Genomic DNA, 23,868 nt, shown 5'->3' with positions numbered 1-23,868 from the left:
AGAACAAATCAGCAAAAGAACTTTTGGAAATTAAAAAAGAAGCAGACATAAAGAACTTAACAGAGATGGAAGATAAATCTAACAAGCAAAACAAGGGAAGGAAAAAAATAGTTAAGACAATTGAAGAATCAGTCTAGGAAATACTTCATTCACATGAGTCCCAGATAGAGAATACAGAAGGAATTTCCAGGAACTGAAGGACATTAGTTTCCAGATGAAAGGGTTCAACCAGTACTAAGCACAGTGTTAAAATTAGACTCACATAAAGGCACACTGTTACAAAATTTCATACCATAGGAAATGAGAATATAATTGAAATTTCCAGAGTCAAGGATAAAACAAGTCATAGGTAAAAAATCAGGAGTCAGAATAACTTTGTTCTTCTCTAAAGTGATACTGGAAGCTAGTAGATGTGGATAATGCTTTCAGATTTTTGAAGGAAAGTTGTATCCAAATTAGAATGATATACCCAACCAAATTATCAACCAAGTGTGGAATAGAATAAAGGCATTGGCAGACATTCAAAATGAAAAAAAAAAAAAAAATTATCTCTCACATACCCTTTCTGAGAGCACTGATTCCAGAGGTTTCTACCAAAGTAAGGGAATATACCCTAAGAAAGAAGACTTTATAGGAAGTAGAGGAGATAGGAAGGGAGTCCCTAGGTCACTTGTAAAGGAGATCTCAGGAAGACAGGCACCAGGCATAGAGAGCAGGCTGAAGGAGCAAAGCTGAAGATTCTAGGAGAGAAAGCCCAAGATTGCCAATTCCACAAGGACAGTTTCTACCCCATCCATCTACACTGCTGTGTCTAAAAACAAAAAACAAACAGAAACCACCCCCCCCCAAATCCCAAAACCAAACAAAAACAAAAACTTGAGAATTCGTAATCCTCTTAGAAAACACATAATTTAAACCTAGTTTTACAGAAAAGGAACTGAAGACAGATGACTCCCAAGTGACTAACATCACAGTGAAGCCAGCACCGTGATCTCTGTTTCTTGCCTACTGGTCCTATACTGTTTACACTGTAATGTGCTGCTGTCCTACCGTGGAGATTATCCAGTCTTTTGGTTCTTCACTTTTTTTCCTTCACCATATGAATCTTGAAGGATAAAGTACACTGTCATCGTGAATAGAGGTTTATTCTAGAGGTGATTTTTCAGTATGAACACCTGGTACAAATCTACCCTGGCAGGAAAGGGAGGGAGTTAACATACCATAATCACCAGGAAGGGATAAAACTTCCTTGTTCGAATCAGCTTTCCCTTACTTTCATGCTGAAAATGACTGACTCAATGTAGATTTTCTTTCTTAAAAAGGTACACTTGCCTATGGTCACTTAGAGGCTCAGAACTTGTTTCCCAGTATCATGACTCCCACTCAGGAGAGTGCTCATTCCTGTATATCATGCAGATTTCAGTAATAAAGTATTATAAAAGGGATCCAGGTGGCTCAGTCAGTTAAGTCCGACTTCAGCTCAGGTCATGATTTCACCATTCGTGAGTTCAAGCCCCACATTGGGCTCTGTGCTGACAGCTCAGAGCCTGGAGCCTGCTTCAGATTCTGTCTTCCTCCCTCTGACCTTCCTCCATTCATGTTCTGTCTCTCTCTCTCTCTCCCTCTCTCTCTCTCTCTCTCTCTCTCTCAAAAATAAATAAACATTAAACATTTTTTAAGGGGATGCAAATTTATTTCATGGTTATCTAGTGGAAGCCCAGTGCCCCCCTGCCCCCAACTCCTGCCACTCAAATAAACAATAAATTGGTTCCTAAATACAGGGAAGAAGGGAGTGTAGAGGTTGTGGTTCTTAGTTCCATTGATAACTTTCTGTTACTGCTCAGGATGTCTGATGGGGTCAGGGTAAAACACTGACCTATTGATTGTGAGTTCTCATGCCATATCCTTTAGTACTTCTGAGGGTTCCTTGAATCCTGCCTTGGTTCTTCAAGGTGGGGAGCTCTTGTACCAACTATCTTGACTAAGTTGTGTGTGTGTGTGTGTGTGTGTGTGTGTGTGTGTGCTTTTTCTTTTTGTTTTTGTTTTTAATGACAATAAAAATAGTGAGCCAGGAGGAAGCTAAGAATTTTTAATGTGCTTACATTAATTAGTTGTTCTGCTTTCATGAAACAGAGACATAAAGGGGAGGAGAGATAAATGTCACCAAAAAATAAAACCCAAAATTTATTTTTGTATGTTATGTTCTTTTTTGCTTCTGTTTGTATTTATTTCTATTATATTGTATATTTTTCAATGCATTTTATATACTTAGAGAATTAAAATAATCTTTCATTTAAAACAAAGAAAATAGTCTAAATGACAAATATATCAATTTTTTGACACAAATTAGAAAATGTGAGAGCAGGACTTGACATGGATGGGTACAATCATTGCAGCTTTATTATAATCAACAACCTGGAACCTGTACAGCGTTCTAAAATTGTGTTACCAGGGCTGTGAACAGGGAAAGATTGAACAATCAGTGTCTGATGAGGATTATACAATCTTATTGACTCACAATGTGTGTATGTGTATGTTTATGTGTGAAAATGCTTACTGTCTAGTGACACTACAATACTCTAGGAAACTTGTTAAGGTTTTATACTGTTTTAAACTTGCTGAGAAACTTTCCTTTGGAATTGTATATGATAGTAGCAAATATTTGAAGACCTGTTTATATTAGAATATACAGAAAGTCAAGGTAAATTTTTACTATTTACAAAGGACCCAAGAAGTTCAAGAGTATGGATTTTTTTTCTCATTCTATTTTACCTAGTGTTATTTAATATTAATTAGCTATTTACCTGTAATTAGGAGGTGTTCCGCTACTCATACATCCCTTAATATTTTATGATATTCTTTTATTTCAGTCCAGAAAATAAATATATTTTGACAAATTTGGAGGTTTGGGGTTATTTTGATGGTTTGGTTTGGTTAAGAAAGTTTTATGAAAATAAATAAATAAATAAATAAATAAATAAATAAATAAATAAAAGAAAGTTTTATGTCATGGGTGCCTAGGTGTGGCTCAGTCGGTTGAGCATCCAACTTTGGCTCAGGTCATGATGTCACTGTTCCTGAGTTCAAGCCCCACGTTGAGCTCTCTGCTGTTAGTGCAAAGCCTGCTTCAGACCCTCACACCCTCTCTCTCAAAAATAAATACACATGAAAAAAGTTTTATGTTAAATTCATACTTGATATCATTTAAAGATGGTTGATACTGAACACTGCCCAGGAAAAAATGCCAAAATGAGATATTTGCATATTACCATAATTGTATTTGTTATTTCCTTTAGTAACTGCTGGAATCAGATTCAAGTAAATGACTTACACTGTTGGTTTCAGGGTTCATAAAGATAGGGCTTACATGAATCCATGGGGTAATTGAAATAAACCTCTGTTTGGCTCAAAATGTACTTTTTATAAGAAAACTGCAAAAGATATTTGCAAAGTAGTTGATTAGAAGTCACAGCAGTGATTGGGAAATTTAGATGAATGGATCTAGGTTGGGAACTATCTAGTCAAGTATTTAAAAGCAGCTGGAGTAGCTACAAACCTGGTGACATATGCAGACAAAAATCTGGTATCTGACCCTGCAGGTACTACTGGACGGTTTTTTCTTATTACAGAGTTGTCTCTAAACACAGGATCATATCCTCCGACTTCTGTATGTCACATAAGAGACTGCCACTCTTGATGATCGTTAAAAAATTTAAGTGCTAAGGAGGCTTTTGCCTTCAATTTTTTACTCCAGTGTTTGTATCTTTTACCAAGAAATTCCTGTTTTGCAGAAACTCAAATTCTTTTCCCTATGCCTGTGTACATTTCAATATCCTGTCTCAGAAAGACCTTCAATAAATAGGGGTGGAATAGTTTTAAGAATGGTAGTATAGAAACACTGAACTGTCTAAATCAAACTTTCATCTTCAGTGCTTGAATTCTCATACACTATTATCATAAGCACTGCTAGTTCCTAAGGGTAGTAGCCAGGAAAAAAGATGTCTTAAATTCTGGGATTGTTTTGTTTTTATTAGAAGTAATTTCTCTATATAATCTAGTCAGTGGACTCCTTATCCATCATTCCTAAATGGAAGAGGTTATTTTTCCCATAGCTACGTATTTGCTTTGTTTCTTATAACTTTGGGAAGGGGCATGTTTACAGTAGTCATTCTGAGCTTATTATAGCTACAAAAAAAAAAAAAATCTCGAGCTAAAGCTAAAGTGACTAATATCAGATCAAGTCAATTTCAAAACAAAGAATGTTTCTAGAGATAAAGAGGGTTGCTTTAAAATGATAAAAGTGTTAATGAAGAGGACATATGAATACTAAGTGTTTATGAATACTAAGTGGTTATGCACCTAATAACAAATTTAAACTATATGAGACAAACCCTAATAGAACTACCACGGAAAATCCTTGTGGATAAACAAATTCACAATTACAGTTGTAGATGTCAGTCAGTATGCCTCTCTCAATAATTGATGGAACAGGTAGACAGTAAATCAGAAAGGATATAAGACTTGAATAACACTGTCAGCCAACTTGACCTTTTTAATATTTATAGAACACCTCACCCAACAACTGCAGAGTACACATTTTTTTCAGGTTCACACAGAATGTCTAGCTAGATAGACCTTATTCTGTGTTATAAAACAAGACTTGATAGATCTTAAAGGGTTCACATTATGCAAAATATATTCTCTAGCCACAAGGAAATTAAGTTAGAAATATAGTGACAGCTTCCTGGAAAATTCACTCAATATATGTAACCTAACACTTCTAAATAACCCACTGGGTCAAAGAAAAAATGCAAAAGGAAATTACAAAGTATTTTGAACTGAATGAATAAAAACACAATATTTATGGGATGCTCATAAAACAGTACCTAAAGGAAATTATAACACTAACTTCCTGTATTAGAAGGAAGAAATATCTCAAATTTATGACTTCACCTCTGCTTTAACACACTAGAAAAAGAAAAGTGAATGAAACCCAAAGTAAGCAGAAGAAAGATAATAAAAAAAGATTGGAGATGAAATCACTGAAATGGAAAATAGGAAAACAATAGAGAAAATCAGTAAAACCAAAAGCTGGTTCTTTGAGATCTATAAAATTGAAAAATTGCTATCCAAACTGATCAGGTAAAAATCAAAACAAAAAAAAAAAATCAAAACAAAAACAAACAAAAGAAAAGAAACAAAAACAAAACAAAGAAACAATACCAGAAATGAAAAATAAGTGATAATACTACAGATTATACAGATAGTAAAATAAGGGAATATTGTGGAAAACCTTATGCCAATAAGTTGAACAACTTAGATAAAATAGACAATTAGTTGAAACATACAAACCATAAAAACTCTCTCAAAAAATGAACTGAATAGCCTGCATCTATTAAAGAAGTTAAATGGTTAGCTTAACAACTTTCAACAAAGCAAACTCCATAGCTGAATGACTTCTCTCCTAATTCTTCCAGATGTTGAAGGAGAAATAATGCCATTTCTACATAAGATCTTAAAAATTGAAGGGGCGCCTGGGTGGCGCAGTCGGTTAAGCGTCCGACTTCAGCCAGGTCACGATCTCGCGGTCCGTGAGTTCGAGCCCCGCGTCGGGCTCTGGGCTGATGGCTCAGAGCCTGGAGCCTGTTTCCGATTCTGTGTCTCCCTCTCTCTCTGCCCCTCCCCCGTTCATGCTCTGTCTCTCTCTGTCCCAAAAATAAATAAACGTTGAAAAAAAAATTTAAAAAAAAAAAAAAAAAAAAAAGATCTTAAAAATTGAATATGGTGGAGAACTTTCCAACTCAATTTTTAAGACCAGCATTCCTCTGAGAAACTACAAGAAAAGTAGAGATTCCTATAAACACAGGCACAAACAGAATTTTAGGCAATTTTAGGCAATTAAAAGAACTTTAGCAAATCAAATCCAACAATATGTGAAAATAATATAACCAAGTGAAGTTTATCCCAATAGTATAAGATTTGTTTCACGTTCAAAAACAAGACAATGTAATTCATCATTTTTAACAGCTCTTTACAAAAGAACACGTAGATGATAATTACAGTATTTTAAATAATTCAAAGAAGTCCACTGTCTATTTCTGATAGTTTGATAGTAAACTAGGAAAAGAAGGGAACTTTATCAACTTCATAAAGGACATCAAAAAAAAAAAAACAAAACTGGAAGATTACATAATACCTAATGGTAAAAGACTGAATGTTTCCATAACATAAGGAACAAAGCAAAGATGTCTTCTCTTCCCATTTCTACTCAACTTCACCACTTTGTGGTGAAGATTCTAGCCACTACTCAACTTTGTGGTGAAGATTAAGACAAGAAAAAGAAATCAAAGGCATCCAGATTGGAAAACAAAGAGTGAAAACTATTTGCAGATGACATAGTTGTCTAGGTAGAAATCCTGTGAAATCTACCAAAGAAAACTTCTGGAACCTGATAACCTAAGAATGAAGTTTAGCAAAGTTGTAGAATATAAGATCAATCAATGGGCAAAAAATCAATTGTATTTCTGTATTGTAACAATAAACAATCAGAAACTGAAATGTTAAAAATACCTTTTATAATAGCATTAAAAATATGAAATATTTAGGGATAAACTGACTAAAAGATGCACAAGACTGAAGCATATAAAACATTGCTGAGGGAAATTAATGAATGAATCAAAAGATATACCATATTCATGGAACAGAAGATTAAATATTTTTAAGATGTCATTTCTCCCCCCTTGATTTATAGATTCCAACTAAACACGATCAAAATTCTAGCAGGCTGTTTTAGAAACTGACAAGCCAATTTTATAATTTTACAAGCCAATGATAATATCTTCCAGAATTGTAGTATAGTATCACAACCAGGATTCTGACATTGGTAGAGTCAAGATACAGAATATTTGCATCACTCATATCGCCTTTTTAATCTTTATTTTTTATTTATTTATTCATATTGCCTTTTTAAAAGCCACACCCACTTCTCTCTTGTCCTTACTACCTTCTTAATTTCTGGCAACCAAAAATTTGCCATTTCTGTAATATTGTAATTTCAAAAATGTTTTATGAATGGATTCATATAGTATATAATCTTTTTAGATTTTTTTCAGCTAGCTGTAATTCTCTAGAGATTCACTGAGGTTGCTGCATATTTCAATAGTTTGTTGCTTTTAATTATCGAGTAGTGTTTTATCACATAGATATCCCATAGTTTGTTTAACTCTTCACCCACTGAAAGATATCTGGCTTGTATACCATTAGGGGCTATTACAAATAAAGCTGCTATTAACAGGATTTGGGTGAACAGAAATCTTCATTTCTATGAAATGAATACCCAGAAGTACAATTGTTGGGTTTTATGGTATTTGTATCTTTAGTTTCTTAATAAACTGCCAGACTGTTTTTCAGAGTGGCTATACTATTTTACTTCTCTACCAAAAATGTATGAATGACCCAGTTTCTCTGCAGCCTCACCAGAATTTGATATTGTCTGTTTTTTTGTTTTTTTTTTTTTTTTTTTTTTTTAAGCATTCTGATAGGGGCACCTGGGTGACTCAGTCAGTTAAGCATCCAACCTAGATTTCGGCTCAGGTCATGATCTCAGGGTTCTTGAGCTGGAGATCACGTCCAGCTCCATGCTGACAGCCCAGAGCCTGCTTGGGAGTCTTTCTCCCTCTCTGTCTGTCCCTCCCCTGTTCATGCTCTCCCTCCAATAATAAATAAACTTAAAAAAAAAATTTTAGCATTCTGATAGGTGTGAAGTTATATCTCAGTGTGATTTTAACTTACATTTCCCTGATTGCTAATGATGTTAAACATCATCTCATTACTGTTGAATCCTTTGTGTACTCTAGATTCTAGTCCTTTGTTGGATATCTGGTTTGCAAATACTTTCTCTTAATATGTTGCTTACCTTTCCATCCTCTTAATAGGTCTTGAACAGTGTAATAGTTTTTAATTTTCATAAAGTCCAATTTCTCAATTTTTCCTTTTTTAGATTACTTTTGGTGTCAAAGATAAGAACTCTTCCTATCTTTAGATCCCAAAGATGGTCCCCTTTACTTTTTTTTACAAGCTATCATACCACCCCCTAGGTAGTACATGTATGGTATTCCTTGGATACTCCCAAAACAAGCTATCCCAAAACAAGAAAGGACAAAAAACAAATGGTTAAGCTGGTTAGACTCTCCACCAGTTTATAAGAAAAAGGCAATTCCATCAATAGCCTTAAATCCAGGAACTCCCTACTGTCTTAATGCTTTTCTAGAGAGAAAAACAACCTTAGTTTGACAATAGCTAGGCTTCCAGTAGTCTGTGAGTCTTTAGCATGTGAAAATCTTTTTGAAAACTTATCTTTTGACTCTACCTCCTCCAAGTCCATGGTATATAATAACCATTCATTCTTGACAACCCCAGTGCAGCTCTCTCTGCCCACGGTCCTGTCCCCATGCTTTAAAATCACCTTTTTCACTCTCCCCAAAAAGTTTTGTAGTCTTACATTTTCACTTTAAGTCCGTGATTCATTTTGAGTTGATTTTTGTAGAAGATGAGATATTTAGGACAAGTTTTATTATTTTGCTTAAGATAAGCAATTATTAGGGCACCTGGGTGGCTCGGTCAGTTAAGCGTCTAACTTCGGCTCAGGTCATGATCTCACGGTTTGTGAGCTCGAGCCCCACATCAGGCTCTGTGCTGTCAGTTCAGAGCCTGCAGCTTGCTTTGGATTCTGTGTCTCCCTCTCTGTCTCTGCCCCTCCCCCACTCTTGCTCTGTCTCTCTCTGTCTCTCAAAAAATGAATAAGCGTTAAAAAAAAAAAAGATAAGCAATTATTCTAGCACTCTTTGTTGGAAAGCTATCTTTCCTCCATTTAATTGCTGTTGTACTTTTTCCAAAAACCAGGTGGTCATATTTGTGTGGGTTTGTTTCTGAGTTCTCTCTTCTGTTCCCTTGATCTATGTGTCTATTCTTCCACCACCACCAACAGTCTTGATTAATGATAGCTATATAATATGTCCTGAAATTGAGTAGACTTATTCTTCCCACTTTATTCTTTTCCAGAAATATTTTAACTACTGTCTATTCTTCCCATATAGATTTTTAGAATAATTCTATGTCTAGAAAGAAATCTTGCTGAGATTTTGACACGAATGGCATTAAACATGTATATCAGTTTAGGGAGAATAGGTATCTTTACTATGTTGAGTCTCCAATCCAAGAACTTAGTCTGTCTCTCCATTTATGTAGGTCTTTGACTTGTTTACCTAGATTACTGTGTAGTTTTTGTGAGAAATAAGCCCCCTGCCCCAATCAAAGGAGGGATGCAGAGACTGAGCACAGTGAAGAGAGGCTTCTTCTTGCAAGAGTGGGTGTCTGGTGGACAGGCACAACTGGGCGGTTACAGCAGGCAATTTATCTCCTAAATGGTGTATTTTGAATTTTGTTTCTGTGTATTTATTACCAGTGTGTAGAAAGGCAATACCTTTGTGTCTATTTCTCTTATATCCTTGCTGAACTCAATTATTTCATTTTTTATAGATTCCTTGATATTTTTTTATGTAAACCATCATATCATCTACAAATGGGAATGGTTTTATTTTTCTCCTTTAATCAATAAGTCTTTATTTCTTGTTTTTTTTTTCTTTTGTTGTTGTTTTATTGCCATACCTAAAACTTATAGTACTGTATTGAGAAAGAGTGGTGAGAGATGACTTTCTTACCTGGATTCTAATCCTAGAGGGCAAAAGCACTTAAACTTTCACCATTAAGTGTAATGTTAGTGTAAGTTTTATGTAGTTGCCTTTTATCAAGTTGAGAAAGATTCTCTCTATTCCCATTTTTTTTACAGTTTTTATTATAGAATGGTTGTCAGATTTTGCCAATTCTTCATTGATCAGTATGATATTATGATTTTTCCTTAGCTTGTTAATATGGTAGATTATATTAATTGATCTTTGAAAATTGAACCAGCCTTGTATCCATGAATTCTATTTGCTAATATTTTGTTAAGGATTTTTCCATCTGTATTCATGAAAGATGTTGGTCTGTAGTTTTCTTGCTTTGTGCTATTTTAGTCTAATTTTGAAATCAGAGTAAGAGTTACATAGAGTATTGATAAAATTTCCTTCTCTTCTATTTTTGGATACAATTGCATAAGATTTGTATGAAAGTAGTGTTTATTTTTCTTTAAATGTTTGGTAGAGTTCTTCAGTGAAGTTATCTGGGCCTGCAGATTTTTTTTAGAAGTTTTAAAGTTAGATATTCTATTTCCTCAATAGTTAAAGGGTTATTGAAATTATCTACTTCTGTTAGGTGAGTTGTGGCATTTTGTTTTTTGAGAAAGGGGTCCATACTATCCAAGTTGTCACATTTATTTTTGTAGGGTGTTCACAGCTTTCATTTATCTTTTTGATGTATATAGGGTCTGTAGTGGTAACCCTTTTTTCATTTCTGATATTGATGATTTGTGTCTTTTTTTCTTTCACATTTTTCCTAGAGATTTGTCAATTTTATTGAACCAGCTACTTGTTTCATTCTTTTTCTCTAATTTTTTTGTTCTGTTTTCAATTTTATTAATTCTTGTGCTTTATTATTTTTCTTCCTTGTACTTGCTTTGGATTTATTTAGCTTTTTCCCCCTAGGCTCTTGAGATCAAAGTTAAGATATAATCAATTTGAAACTTTTCTTCATTTCTATCCTAAGCATTTAGTGCTATAAATTTTCCTCACAGCACTGCTTTAGCTGTGTTACACAAATTTTAATATATATCAGTTTCATTCAGTTAAGTGTGTTTTGTTTTCCTTGAGACTTCCTCTTTGCCCAGTGGGTTATTTAAAAGTGTTGTTTTGTTTCCAACTGTTTAGAAATTGCCCTGTTATCTGTTACTGATTTCTCATTTGATTCCATTAAGGACAGAGACATAACTCTGTATGAGTTCAGTTCTTTTAAGTTTGTTAAGATTTGTTTTATGACACAGGATATATTCTGTCTTGGTCTATGTTCTGTAGGTACTTGAAAAAAATGTGTATTCTACTCTTGTTGGGTAGAGTGATTTTAAATCTTGTTTAGATTCTATTGTTTGATGGTTGTGGAGTTCTTCTGCATTCTTGCTGACTTTATGTGTAGTATCTATTAATTGTTGAGAGAATTGTAGATTTGTCTGTTTCTCCTTTAAGGTATCTCAGTTTTGCTTCATGTATTTTTTAGCTCTATTGTTTGGTGCATACACATTTAGGATATGTCTTATTGGTGAGTTGAAACTTTTATCATTATTTTGGCCCTTTCTCTCACTGGTAATTTTCTTTTTTCTGAAGTCTATTTTATCTGATCTTAATACAGTCACTCTAGCTTTCCTTTGATAATGTTTGTTTGGCATATCCATTTCTATCCTTTTATTTTCAGTGTGTCTATATCTTTTTCTTTGAAGTGGGAGTCTTGTAGGCAGTGTATAGGTGAATCATATTTTTCAATCAACTTTACCAACCACTTTCTTTTAATTGGTATTTTTTTACATTAATGTAATTTTTTATATGTTTGAGCTAATCCTACCACTTTTTATTTGTTTTCTGTTTACTCTGTTTTTCATTCTTCTTTTTTCATTCTTGTTTTTTTTTCTCTGCCTTCCTGTGGATTACTACTTGAACATTTTTTAGTTTTATCTGTAGTGTCAGTGGAACACCTATAGAATTGCATATAATTTTTCTGTAGTGTCAAAGACACATTGTGTCCATAGTGGTTTTTTTTTTTTAATTTTCTACGATATTTTATATGGCATTTTTAGTGGTTGCTCTAGGTATTAGATTATATATACATAATTTACCACAATCTACTGGTATTGCCTTTTTACCAGGACAAGCAGAGTAGAAACCGTGCCTCCCTTTATGTCCCTTTACCCTCTTTCCTTTACAATACACTTGTCGTAAATATATTCTCTACATACATTTAAAACCTCATGAAACAATGGTGTAGTTTTTGCTTCCACAATCAAACATAATTTAGGAACTCAAGAGAAGGAAAGCCTGTTGTAGTCAGGTTTTTGCTTATTCTATTCTTTCTTCTTGATGTTCCAGTGTTCCTTCTTTTATCATTTCCTTTCCATTTAAGGAATTTTCTTTAGCCATTCTTCTAGGGTCTGTCTGCTGGTGACGAATCCTTTTACTTTTTCCTTATCTGAGAATGTCTTAATTTCTCCTTCATTCCTGAGTAATATTTTTACTGGGTAGAGGATTCCAAGTTGACATTTCTTTCAGCATTTAAAAAATGGCCACTTCTTTCTGTCTTCCATGCTTTCTAATAAGAAATCTGCTTTCATTCTAATTGTTTCATTCATATAAGTAATACATTATTTTTCTCTGGCTGTTTTCAAGATTTTTTTTTCATTAGTTTTCAAAAGTTTAATTTTCGTATCTCGATATGGATTTCAAGTACTTTTTTTAAAAAAAAAATTTTTTTTTTCAACGTTTATTTATTTTTGGGACAGAGAGAGACAGAGCATGAACGGGGGAGGGGCAGAGAGAGAGGGAGACACAGTATCAGAAACAGGCTCCAGGCTCTGAGCCATCAGCCCAGAGCCCGACGCGGGGCTCGAACTCACGGACCGCGAGATCGTGACCTGGCTGAAGTCGGACGCTTAACCGACTGCGCCACCCAGGCGCCCCTCAAGTACTTTTTAAGCCCCTCCTTCTTTATACTCTTTATGTCTCCAGTGACACAAATATTGTATCTTGTGTTACTATCCCACAGATCCCCAAGTCTCATTCCTTTTCTTTAAATCTGTTTCTTCTCCATTGCTCAGATTGGGTGATTTCTATTGTTCTGTTTTCCCATTCAGTGATATTTCTATTCAGTGCTTTGCATTCTGCTATTGAGCCCATCCACTGAGTGTTTTAATTCCATTTATTGTCATTTTAGTTCTAAAATTTTTATTTGGTTCTTTGGATTTTGTCCCATTTTGGGGGGGCTTTCATATTTTTTTCACTTCTTTCAAGGATTTTGTTTCTTAGAAACATTTTTATGATGACTATTTAAAATCTTTTTTAGATTATTTTAAAAATAATCTCATTGTGGTGTTGTTATATTGTTTGTTTCATTTTTCATTCAATTTAAGATCTCTGGACTTTGATGAGTTCTTTTCAACCAAAATTTGGACATGTTTATATTGTATTATGAAACGTTGGCTTTCCTTAAACCTTGTCTTTTATATGATTTTCTTTGGTACCACCCCAGAAGAGAAAGTGACTTTTTATTGCCAGGGGGAGACAGAGGTTCTGTTTCCCCACTTAGGTTCTGCCAACACTCAAAGTGGTCATGGCTTCTTGTTACTGCTGGGTGAGGGGATGAGTTCCAGCTCCCCATTGGTATCCCGTGGTGGGAGTGGTCTTGTTACTTACTACTGGGTCATGGTGAGTGTCCCGACTTTCTTAGGTATATTCTGACATCATTTCAGCATAGATGGGAGGGGTACCTCATTACTACTGGCTGGCAGCAGAAGTCAAGGCTTCCCAAGTGGTCTTTATTGACACTATTAGTGGAGATCTCTTTACTGGGTAGTGATAAAGGTCCTGGTTACCTACTTAGACTACTCATGCTGAGGAATTGGGAGATCTTATCACAGCTTGATAAGGGGGAATGTCTAGGTTCCTCACTCAGAGTCTGCTGACATGGGTGGGGGTTGTGCCAGTTTTTTCTGTGGTGTTCGGCTTGAGTAAGGGCAGTTGTTACCTACAACCTATCTGTCACTAGGCTGTCTGTTTTGGTCTTTAGGCTAGAGAAATCTTTTTATCTGTACCTGTATTGACATTGCCAAAGCTGCCAGCTTCTTCAGCTCCAAGTCTGGGCTAAAGGAAGCAAGAATTCCACAGAACTCACTCCCGTGTCTTTCTCTGGATTTCAAGATCCATAGCTAGTCTGTCTTGTTTCTACTTTAAAGTTGTTGTTGTTTTTAAGTTTACTTATTTATTTTGAGAGAGAGAGCACAAGCAGGGGAGGAGCAGAAAGAGAGAGAATCCCAAGCAGGCTTCGCACTGCTAGCTCATAGCCTGACAGGTGGCTCAAATCCATGAACTGTGAGATCATGACCTGAGCCGAATTCAAGAGTCGGGCACTTAACCGACTGATCCACCCAGGGACCCCTACTTTTCAGTTTTTATGTTTGTTTTTATAATGTCTGGTATTTTTAGTTGAACTTACTGGGAGAAATAGGAAAAGTACACTTGCTCCTCTTCCCAGAAGCAGAAGTCCAACTTACTTTTTTTCTGTGCAACTGATTTTTGACAAATATGAAATAAGTTGCAAAATATTATACATGCCACTGTATTTATATGCCATATAAAATATCCTTATCCATCTTTCAAAAAAGAGAAAAACTTGGGACTTATTTGTAACTATTTTGTATAAGTGATTGTATGTGCATATTTGGTTGTATGGAGAGCAAGCTTAACAGAAAACACACCAAATTGTGTATTTCAGAAACAAGTTAGAGAGTAGTATATATTCTTTCCTTCTAGGGTACCAATGACATAAATATTATTAGATTTCTTTACAGTCCTGTGATCTTAACATCCTAGCTAGAATACCATAATCCTCATTTTGTTTGAAAAAGAAAAATTTAAACACCTGTATTTGAGGGGTACCAGGTTAGCTCAGTCAGTATATCATGCAACTCTTGATCTCAGGGTTATGGGTTCAAGCCCCATCAGGCTAGGCATGGAGCCTACTTTAAAAAAAAAAAAGGCTGTATTTGATTGTATTGTTTTGTTTTTTAAGACCTGAAATAGTACCCACCAAACTGTTGACATTGATTCGGTGTAGGAATTAGCAGTGGAGTACTTGAATTTTTTATTTAATGTACCTAGTAGTAGTTGAAATTTTTATAAAAAGCATGTAATATTTTTATAAGCTTCTCAATAAATAAAAATAATTAGTGGACCTTGAGGGTATTAAGCTAAGTGAAATAAGTCAGAGAAGGACAAGTACTATATGATTTCACTTATATGTGAAATCTAAAAAAGAAACAAACACATAAAAAAGCCAAGCTCAGAGATAAAGGAAAAAGATTTGTGGTTGTTAGAGGCAGGTGATAAGGCTGGTCAAGGAGTACCGGGGTGCCTGGCTGGCTCAGTGGATAGAATATGGACACTTGATCTCATGGTTGTAGGTTTGAGTCTCATGTTGGGTGGAGAGATTATTTAAAAACAAAATATTTAAAAAATAAATAAAAGAGGTACAAACTTCCAGTTATAAATAAGTCATGGGGTTGTAATGTATAGCATGTTGACTGTAGTTAATAGTACTGTATTGTATGTTTGAAAGTTGCTAAGAGGGTAGATCCTAAAAGTCCTCATCACAAGAAAAAAATGTTGTTGGTATGTATGTAACATGGTGACAGATGTTAACTCGACTTACAGCAAATATTTTGGAATGTGTACAAATATCAAACCATTATGTTGTATGCCTGAAAATAAACAATGTTATATGTCAATTTATACCTCAATTTGAAAAACAAGAAAGGAGAAACTGTTACAAGAGAAGTGCAGTATCCTAACCAATAAAATTCATCAACCAGTAACCAAAGTGGAAAAACTGTATACATACCATATTAGTGTGCAGATTCATGGTGTCCTGATTCTTTCCCCTCAATACACAGGAGTAAATGAAGAAGAGGAGAAGAAAAAAGCAAAAAGCAAAGAGAAAATCAAGTTGAAAAAAAAAGAAAAAGGTATTTTTTTAACATCATTGTTTTTTAAAAGCAGGACTGTGAATCCCAGATGGATTATAAAATTTAATATTTTGTGTGTAGTCCAGTTAATTTAACACTAATTCTTTCCTTAATGGGGATCAGATATTCAGTTGTTTCAGTAAAATAACAGTCCTTGAGGAATCAAAACTAAAGTCAATACTCAGCCAACTTGAATTTTTTTTCTTGGAGCAAATTAAGGTATAAATAAATAATAGCCCCCCCCCTTCTTTTATGTATTCTATTTGTGTTCTAGAATTTAGAGTTTAAAACATCAGCCACACTTTTAATTGGATGATGTCTAAATTCTTTACATATATATTTTGTCCTCATATGTATAAAGTTGGGGCTTAAGTATTTGTATTCTCAAAATATCATTGCAGTGGCTACAAAGTTATTAATAGGATTTACATACCCACTTATTCTAAAAATTCATTCAGGTCTTTCAGAACCCACATCAGCCACCAATGAATTTTTAGTATCAGCTCTTTTAACAACTAACTGGTTAAAGCAATTGATCACAAGAATTAAGAAGCAGCTTCTTTTATGGTTAACAAGTACAGTTTCCTATATACTAGAATAAACATATATATACAGATATCTTTTAAGGTATTTGACAATAATAATGTCTGACTTGGACCCTAGTTCTCTAATAGAGTAAGTTCTGAAAATCAGGTGTTACTTCATAGAGCATTTAATACATACCTTTCAATACCTCAGCTACTTCATAATTTAGAAAAGCTCATTTTCTCTCAAGTGTTGGGAGTCAAATAATATTTAACATAAAAGCTAATAGGAAGATAGAGGTCAGTGTATTTTATAGTCGGACTAATGTATTGTTGAATCATTTGCATTAGCACAGCAAGGATTGTGTATAGACAAAATGAAATTATCTGTTTTCTTCCAAATTCTAAGATACTTGTTTTATTGTAACAGATTATTTATTTGAGCCTCTCTACTTTGGGTCTCACAGACCTCAGACAGGGCCTGAAATTAAATGAACTTTTCTAGTCATACTCAGCAGAGATTTTGCCACCTCTTGGAGTTGTTATGTGCAAGTCTAACACCGGGCCTTAAAAATTAAAATCCAGGACCAAAAAGCCAAAGAAAAATGTACAAACAAGCTCTACTCAGAATCCAGAGGTCAAGTAGGGTCTTTAAAACAGGAAAACAGGCAAGAGTTGACAATAACAGAGATGAAGAGGGAATAAGAGAATACATGAGAAAATAAGACCAGGAAACAGCCAGAAGTCTAAGTAAGACAAAATGGAGAAAGAAATACAGCATTACAGAAATGAGGGAAAACTCGGAGTTTCTAAACAAGAAATTCAGTCAAGTAATTCATGAGAATCACTGACAGACACAGACTTGAAGTCTCATGCATTTATTTCTTGCTTACTGTAGGTCTGTGTCAGGTTTTCTTAGTTTGGCCTTTAACTTCTAACGGTTAGCTCACTACTACCTTTTTAGAAAGCTGTCTTTTTTGGGGCGCCTGAGTGACTCAGTCGGTTAAGCAACTGACTTCAGCTCAGGTCATGATCTTGCAGTTTGTGCGTTTGAGCCCCTCATTGGTCTCTGGGCTGACAGCTCAGAGCCTGGAACCTGCTTCCAATTCTGTGTCTCCCTCTTTCTCTGCCACTCCCCTGCTCATGCTCTGTCTTTCAAAACTGAATAAACATTAAAAACAAAAAAAAAAGTGTCTTTTTTTATTTTATTTTTAATTGACTCAGTTTCTGTCTTCTGACACATTTAGAGTTTGGGTGTGGGGAGATTGTTGTATACCTACTTATATAAGATCTTAAGAGATGGCTTTTCTGTTTTTTGTTACTTTTCTCTTTTTTAATACTAGAGGAAGGAATTGCGTAGTTTTTTTCCAAATCTAGTATTAGAGGAATATTAGAAAAATAAAGAATAATGATAAATCATCTTCATTTACTTGTATGCATTTAAAACATCTCTTTTTGTAACTAGTGAAAATTACTTTGGAATGCAAGTGCTCATCTGTATCACTTGAACAGGAATTTAACAGAAGTCCTTTTATTTAGCTAATTTTCAGCTTTCACCCATTTTTACCAAGGTACAAATATAGCCCTTTTTATATAATTGCATCCTTTTTAGCTCTTTTAAGAGAATATGCTAACAAGTTATTGTGTATGTAAATGAATTGTATATATGATAAAGGCTTGGTAAATACCACTTTGTTTACCTTATAAGATTTTGAAGGGTACAACAGGATGAAAAGCTGAAAATCACAGAAAAATTATTGCATCCTTACTGAGTTTAAAACTTAATACTAGAGTTGAGCAAAATAGAGTTATTTGTTTTGTCAGCTTCTATGACCAAGGAGCAAAAATTCTGAAGTCCGTATTTTAAGAGAATACAAATATATAAAGCACATTTCGAGTTTCTTTGTTTATACCCCACTTTGCTCCAAGAATGATTTCAGGCAGTTAAATCCCGTTTAAATTTAGCTATTAGCCATAAATGCAGTTATCAGTCAGTCTCTATTATTGCCCATAGGTCTTATTCATCCAGTTCCACTGAAGAGGACACTTCAAAACAAAAGAAACAAAAATATCAGAAGAAAGAAAAGAAAAAAGAAAAAAAGAATAAGTCAAAAAGGGGGAAACACCACAAAAAGGAAAAAAAGAAGAGAAAAAAGGAAAAGCATTCTTCCACCCCTAATCCTTCTGAGATCTGCAAAAAGTAACTGAATCTTCAGCCTAAGCCATTAAATTTTAAAATTTGGTTTTAGAAATTATTTGACCTTCCTTGGAATTTGCTATATAATCATGCTTTGCAATAAATCACAGCCTTTTCCATATAGACATTTTTTTCATATATGGGACCATTGTCTTCTGGCAATAGATTTTTAATGTGCTGACTATAAAGTATTGAATCAGTCTTATTACTTGATAGCCACACCCCAAATATAGATATTTATACATACAAAACACATCATTTTTGGTATTCATGACTGTGTCTGAGTAGTGTTGTTACTTTATAAGTTGATTGTAAATGGCTTTACTCCAGTCAACACAGGTAATCTACCTAACAGTTAATGAGTATTGCTCAATCAAGTGTCCACCTTCCAGTGATAAAATGAGGTAGGGGATAATGCTTTGCTCTTGACTCTGAAAAATTTAATAGCTTTATTTCCTATGGTAATGTATAAAGATAGTGAAGTTTTTCACTGTCATTTTTAAATCTTGAAACTTTTTTGGATGTCATAGGAAATGAAGCTGCTTCACTGGTCTTAACTAGGACATTTTAAGCGAATGGTGTTGGCAAGAAGATAATGAAAATACTTATAAGGAAGTTTTACTGTTACATGAAATGCAGAGTGTCTAGTACCTGCCTCCTCTGTTATTGTAACAATTAAAATTCTCTTCCTCTTTTAAAAAGACAAGCGTAGTCCAGCCTCTCAGAGTCTTGCAGAGATGATGCTGTGTTGGGTAGAATATTTAGGATAGACTCCTGGGTTGTTTTACAAATGTGCCATATTGGCATCTCTTAAAGTGATACCTCAAACACAGAACTTTTTAATTAGGAGGATGACAGCTAAATCATTATTAGAACTGATTTTTATTGTATTCTGTATGTAAATTTTATGAAGCTTGTTTCTATGAGTAATGTGGAAATTTTTTATAAATGTGAACATATATATTTATTTGTCTAAAATAATTTGTAGTTTTGAAGCAGGTTTCACACTGAATTTATGGTTTCAAAAATGACCAGTTTGGGGTGTTTCACTCTTTTACTTCATTCTTAGACCTTAAGAGCAGTGACAAAAATTTAGGGTTAAGAATTTTATTCTGTACTTTTTAAAATATAAGAGCCAGGGAGTTGCATCATGAAAGCCTTTATATAACAATGAAAATTTTATATGAGTAAGCATTTTCAAGCATATATCAGTAGATATAAATGTTTCTTACACTTAATTTCACAATGATCAGTGTTACTTACTTTGCTTGATATTTGGATATCCCTTACGCCCAGTGAGTTAAGCACTTAGCATCAAACATCAATCACTTATCATGGCACAGCACCAAAGATTGCATGTACTCACTGTGGTGCAGTTATAAATTTTCAGATTACTAACCTACAGACATGGCTTCAGGCAAATTCATTATGGTGAAACCAGGTAAGTACATGTAACCTCACAAGCTGGAAAAATGTACTGATTCTTTCTTCATCCAGCTCCCCTTGCTCACATGACCTCACTCACACTGGGGGAGCTCACAGCTCCTCGTAATATCTGCTTACCATGCTGAGATCTAGGGAAGCTACACCCACATCCCTCTTCTAGCTTTATAGCTGAGGAAGCTTTCACTCTTCTAGCTTTTCCATCACCTGATTTCGTCATATGGCCTCTTCAGAAAGAAACTCTTTTGTTTAAATAGTTTAGTCAGGTGTTGAGAGAGAAACATAGAGTTATTAAGTTATTACATTTTTAACTGTTTGTTTGGCCTTTGCTGTATTTTCAGTATTTTTTTAGCTGTATTTTCTGAAAATACGGTTCTTTCATTATCATAATGAAAAAAATAAAAAACTTAAAAATAATAGGAAAATGCTGCATGCACAAGGATGGCCTCATCCCATTTTAACATGGTTAAAAATGCTAATAATTATAGTGAAACAAAAGTAATCTAAAGTTATTTGTGAGTTTTATTTCTGTTAATCGTAGAGATTATAAATTGGCTCATTAGATTTGTTTTCTGAATGGGAACACAATTGATAATGGTCCAAAAGAGTTACATAAAATTCAGCACCATTAACTAATACAGTGTGCAAATTAAAAAATTTTATTGCTCAGTAATTTTGTCCCCTAGATACATTCTTGGAATTATTCTTGAGTAAATTCCCCATAGTATGAGAATAGTTTATAAAACCTGTCATCTGAATAAAATTTATTTCTTTTTACTGGTTTTCTTGTAAAGTGATCTTGTTGGGATTGGATTCAAATCTCACTAATAAAATTTAGGAGAAAATTAGTGAGATTTTCTATGAGGCAGTATGTACGTAGCAGAAGGAAAACTGAACTTAATAGTAAAAATCCAAAAAGTCCTGACCTTTCTAACTACCTTCGTGACTTTCAACTAAATTATTTAGCTTCTCTGGGCCTTGGTGTATTTGATCTGTAATATATTATACCCAATTATCTCTGAGAACCCTTCCAGTCCTTAATGTATATGATTATCAATATGTTAGTATAATTCAAATAATATTATTCACTTTAGAAATTGCTGTAGGTAGGCAGGTAGCATTCTGTATTGGTAAAGGTTGAATTTATTAATATACCTGTTAAACACATTCAACTTCTTTAAGCAGGTAATTGATATTTGGTTTACATTCTTAGCAACCAGTGTATGTCTTTTTCATCAGATGCATATAGATTTTATGTTTAGATTTGTATCTGTAACCTGATTGTCTAAATACTCAGGCTATTGCTTTTGGGCTGATGGATCCACTCCCCACAAAATTCCCTGTTTCTTTTCTCCGTATCCTCTTTTGACGAAAATCTCTCAGAGGTATCCCTAGTTCTTGCCCCTAATGTACATCTTGTTCACATCTTTGGTTCTCTGAGGCCAAAACATCAATAAATAAGGAATAAAACAATTTTATGTGTCTATATTTATGGTTCACTCCATCTAAAATTATATAACCCTAGGTCACTTTCATTTTAACTAGATTGAAGAGTTATTAATAATGTTGATAAAAATGTCATTGCTTCCTTTCTTCAGCAAACATTGACTGAGTGCCTGGCATAGCAAACGCTCTACTAAGTACTGGGGATACAGAGATTAATAAGACTCACTTGCTTCCCTGAAGGGGTTCATAGTTTAGTTGGTGGGAGAAACAACAGAACACATCAGTGTATAATAAATCCAGGGATTGACCTGAACATGCGTTCATAAAAACACAGAAGGATACTTAACTTAGTCTGGAGAAGTGAGAAAAGGCTACCTAAAGAAATGATGGCTGACTTGGATTTTGATGGAGACTGAAGATAGAACTCATGGCAGTTACGGACGAGTGGGTACTGTGAACAGAGATCACAGTAAAAAAAACTTGTGTGTGTGTCAAGAATTACAAGAATTATGTAGGGCAGGATGTAAGAATTGAGACTACCATTCTAGGTTCTCAGGAACAAGAGAACGAAGTCTTATGTTCCGTGTTTGGAAGCTTGAACTTTAATCTGTAAGCAATGAGACACCATGAGAGAGTTTTAAGGAAAGATATGGCCTTTATTGGGGTTTGGTTTCATCCACTTCGAAATCCTATTAAACAATTTTTTTCAAAGATGAAATTGCTCTCATAAGAAGACCGCATAGAAAATAATTTGAGCCTCTTATGTCCTGTTATTTCTACTCTTCTTCTAGACCCACTTTTCTTTCTAAGATTTGATTATTACCAAAAATTCCAGTGACTTAAGTCTTCTAAAAACACATAAAGCTGTGTTCTTTATCAGACACGTCCCCAGAATTACATGCATAAGTACATACTTTGAAATGTGTTTTACATTTTTAGATTATTTGTGACTGATTTAAATTCTGTCACTAGGTTAGTGACACCCAAATAAATCATCTAAAGTATATTTTTCATTGTACAGACTCGCCTGTGATTTGATAAGACGTCTTGCTTAATAATTTGTCTCAATGTGTGAAGCACCAACTGCTTCAAAGCAACAGAGACACATACCAATTGGTCCACTGGTTGAGCCCTGTGGCTCTCCTTCAGGTGACCTGGCTTGGCAGGGACTATAACTAGTACCAGTGCTGAGATTCAGTCTTCCTGGGCAGTTGGCAACCAAGGAGAGTACGCTTCTTAAGCCAGCACAATTGTAATCACACAAAACCCAGGGTCTTCTGACCATCATTTGTTGCCTCCCAACTTTTTTAAAAATGTGCAGAATGCCAGAGAATTAGGATGCCTTTCCAGGGGCACAACTCGGGACACATCCAGCCACAGCCAGCTCCTGTATGTCTCACAGGTTAAGAGGAGTTTGGGAGACCGTGAGCATTGTGCTGGCCTTGACCAATTTGTCTGCTTCTTGTTTCATTCATGGCTTCTGCGTTTGCCCTTGAACAACAAAAGTAGAACTGTACCCCTGCCTTAACTAAACTTTCTCAACCTAGGTTTTTACTTGAGGCAACATCTATAGTACTATAATTATTATCTGTGTATCAAGATAGCCAAAATGAAATCAACATAGGCAGCAGATGTGTCAATAATGATCTGGAACTATGTTCTCAGTATAGCCCCATGTAGCTATTTAAATTTGGATTCATTAGGGGTGCCTGGGTGGCTCAGTCGGTTGAGCGTCTGACTTCAGCTCAGGTCACGATCTCACGGTCCGTGAGTTCGAGCCCCGCGTCGGGCTCTGTGCTGACACCTCAGAGCCTGGAGCCTGCTTCAGATTCTGTGTCTCCCTCTCTCTCTGACCCTCCCCCCATTCATGCTCTGTCTCTCTCTGTCTCAAAAATAAATAAACATTAAAAAAAATTTTTTTTAAATAAAAAAAATTAAAAAAAATAAATTTGGATTAATAAAATAAAAGGTATCCTTCATTTGCTCTAGAGACATCTTAAGTGCCCAGTTGCCTCAGGTGACTGGTGGCTACTATGAGCAGGGCAGACACAGAAAGAACATTTCCATCATCACAGAAACTTCTGCTGCACAGTGCTGGTCCAGAAGATATCCCCAGTTCTTGGTAAAACTTTTGACAGCCTAATTGTCCCAAGTTTCTAACCCTTAGCCTTGCATGCCCAAGTGCAATAGGGCTTTCCTTTTTTTTTTTTTTTTTTCCCTTCTCAGACCAGAGAAGCTGGGTCTGACACACTGTGAAAGGCTAGTCTTCCAACTCCATAACTTTACACCGCACAGTACATGTGTTCAGCAGAGCCAGCTGAAAATTAATCCTTTTTTCTTAGTGCATTCCTTCAGACACCCAGGCCTTTGTTCTTACGATAGAAATCATACTTATGCGTAAAAAATCTTTTAAGACAATTGTAATTTGCAGAAACTGTAGTTTTATTTCTAGATGTCTATGTGGTATTATTGCAGTAGCTTAGGTGGAACCAGAGGACTTGTGTGTTTGATAACTTTCATTATAGAAGTTCCTTAGGAACTCT

The 23,868-nt window shown here is 34.9% G+C and overlaps 1 protein-coding gene across 1 annotated transcript in view; it reads left to right on the top strand.

Moving 5' to 3' along the window:
* The window catches only part of SREK1IP1 (SREK1 interacting protein 1), a 44,669-nt gene extending 23,317 nt beyond the window's left edge, over positions 1 to 21,352 (top strand). The window contains exon 4 of the mRNA XM_043591194.1: positions 15,644 to 21,352. Within this exon, the coding sequence (XP_043447129.1) occupies positions 15,644 to 15,810 (167 nt within the window). The 3' untranslated portion in view covers positions 15,811 to 21,352. The remainder of the gene's footprint in view (positions 1 to 15,643) is intronic.
* The last annotated feature ends 2,516 nt before the right edge of the window (positions 21,353 to 23,868 follow it).

This window comes from Prionailurus bengalensis, chromosome A1 (assembly GCF_016509475.1).
Source record: "Prionailurus bengalensis isolate Pbe53 chromosome A1, Fcat_Pben_1.1_paternal_pri, whole genome shotgun sequence".
Taxonomy (NCBI): Eukaryota; Metazoa; Chordata; class Mammalia; order Carnivora; family Felidae; genus Prionailurus; species Prionailurus bengalensis.
The sequence above is the reverse complement of the archived record's forward strand: the minus strand, read 5'-3'. Positions and strand labels throughout refer to the sequence as shown.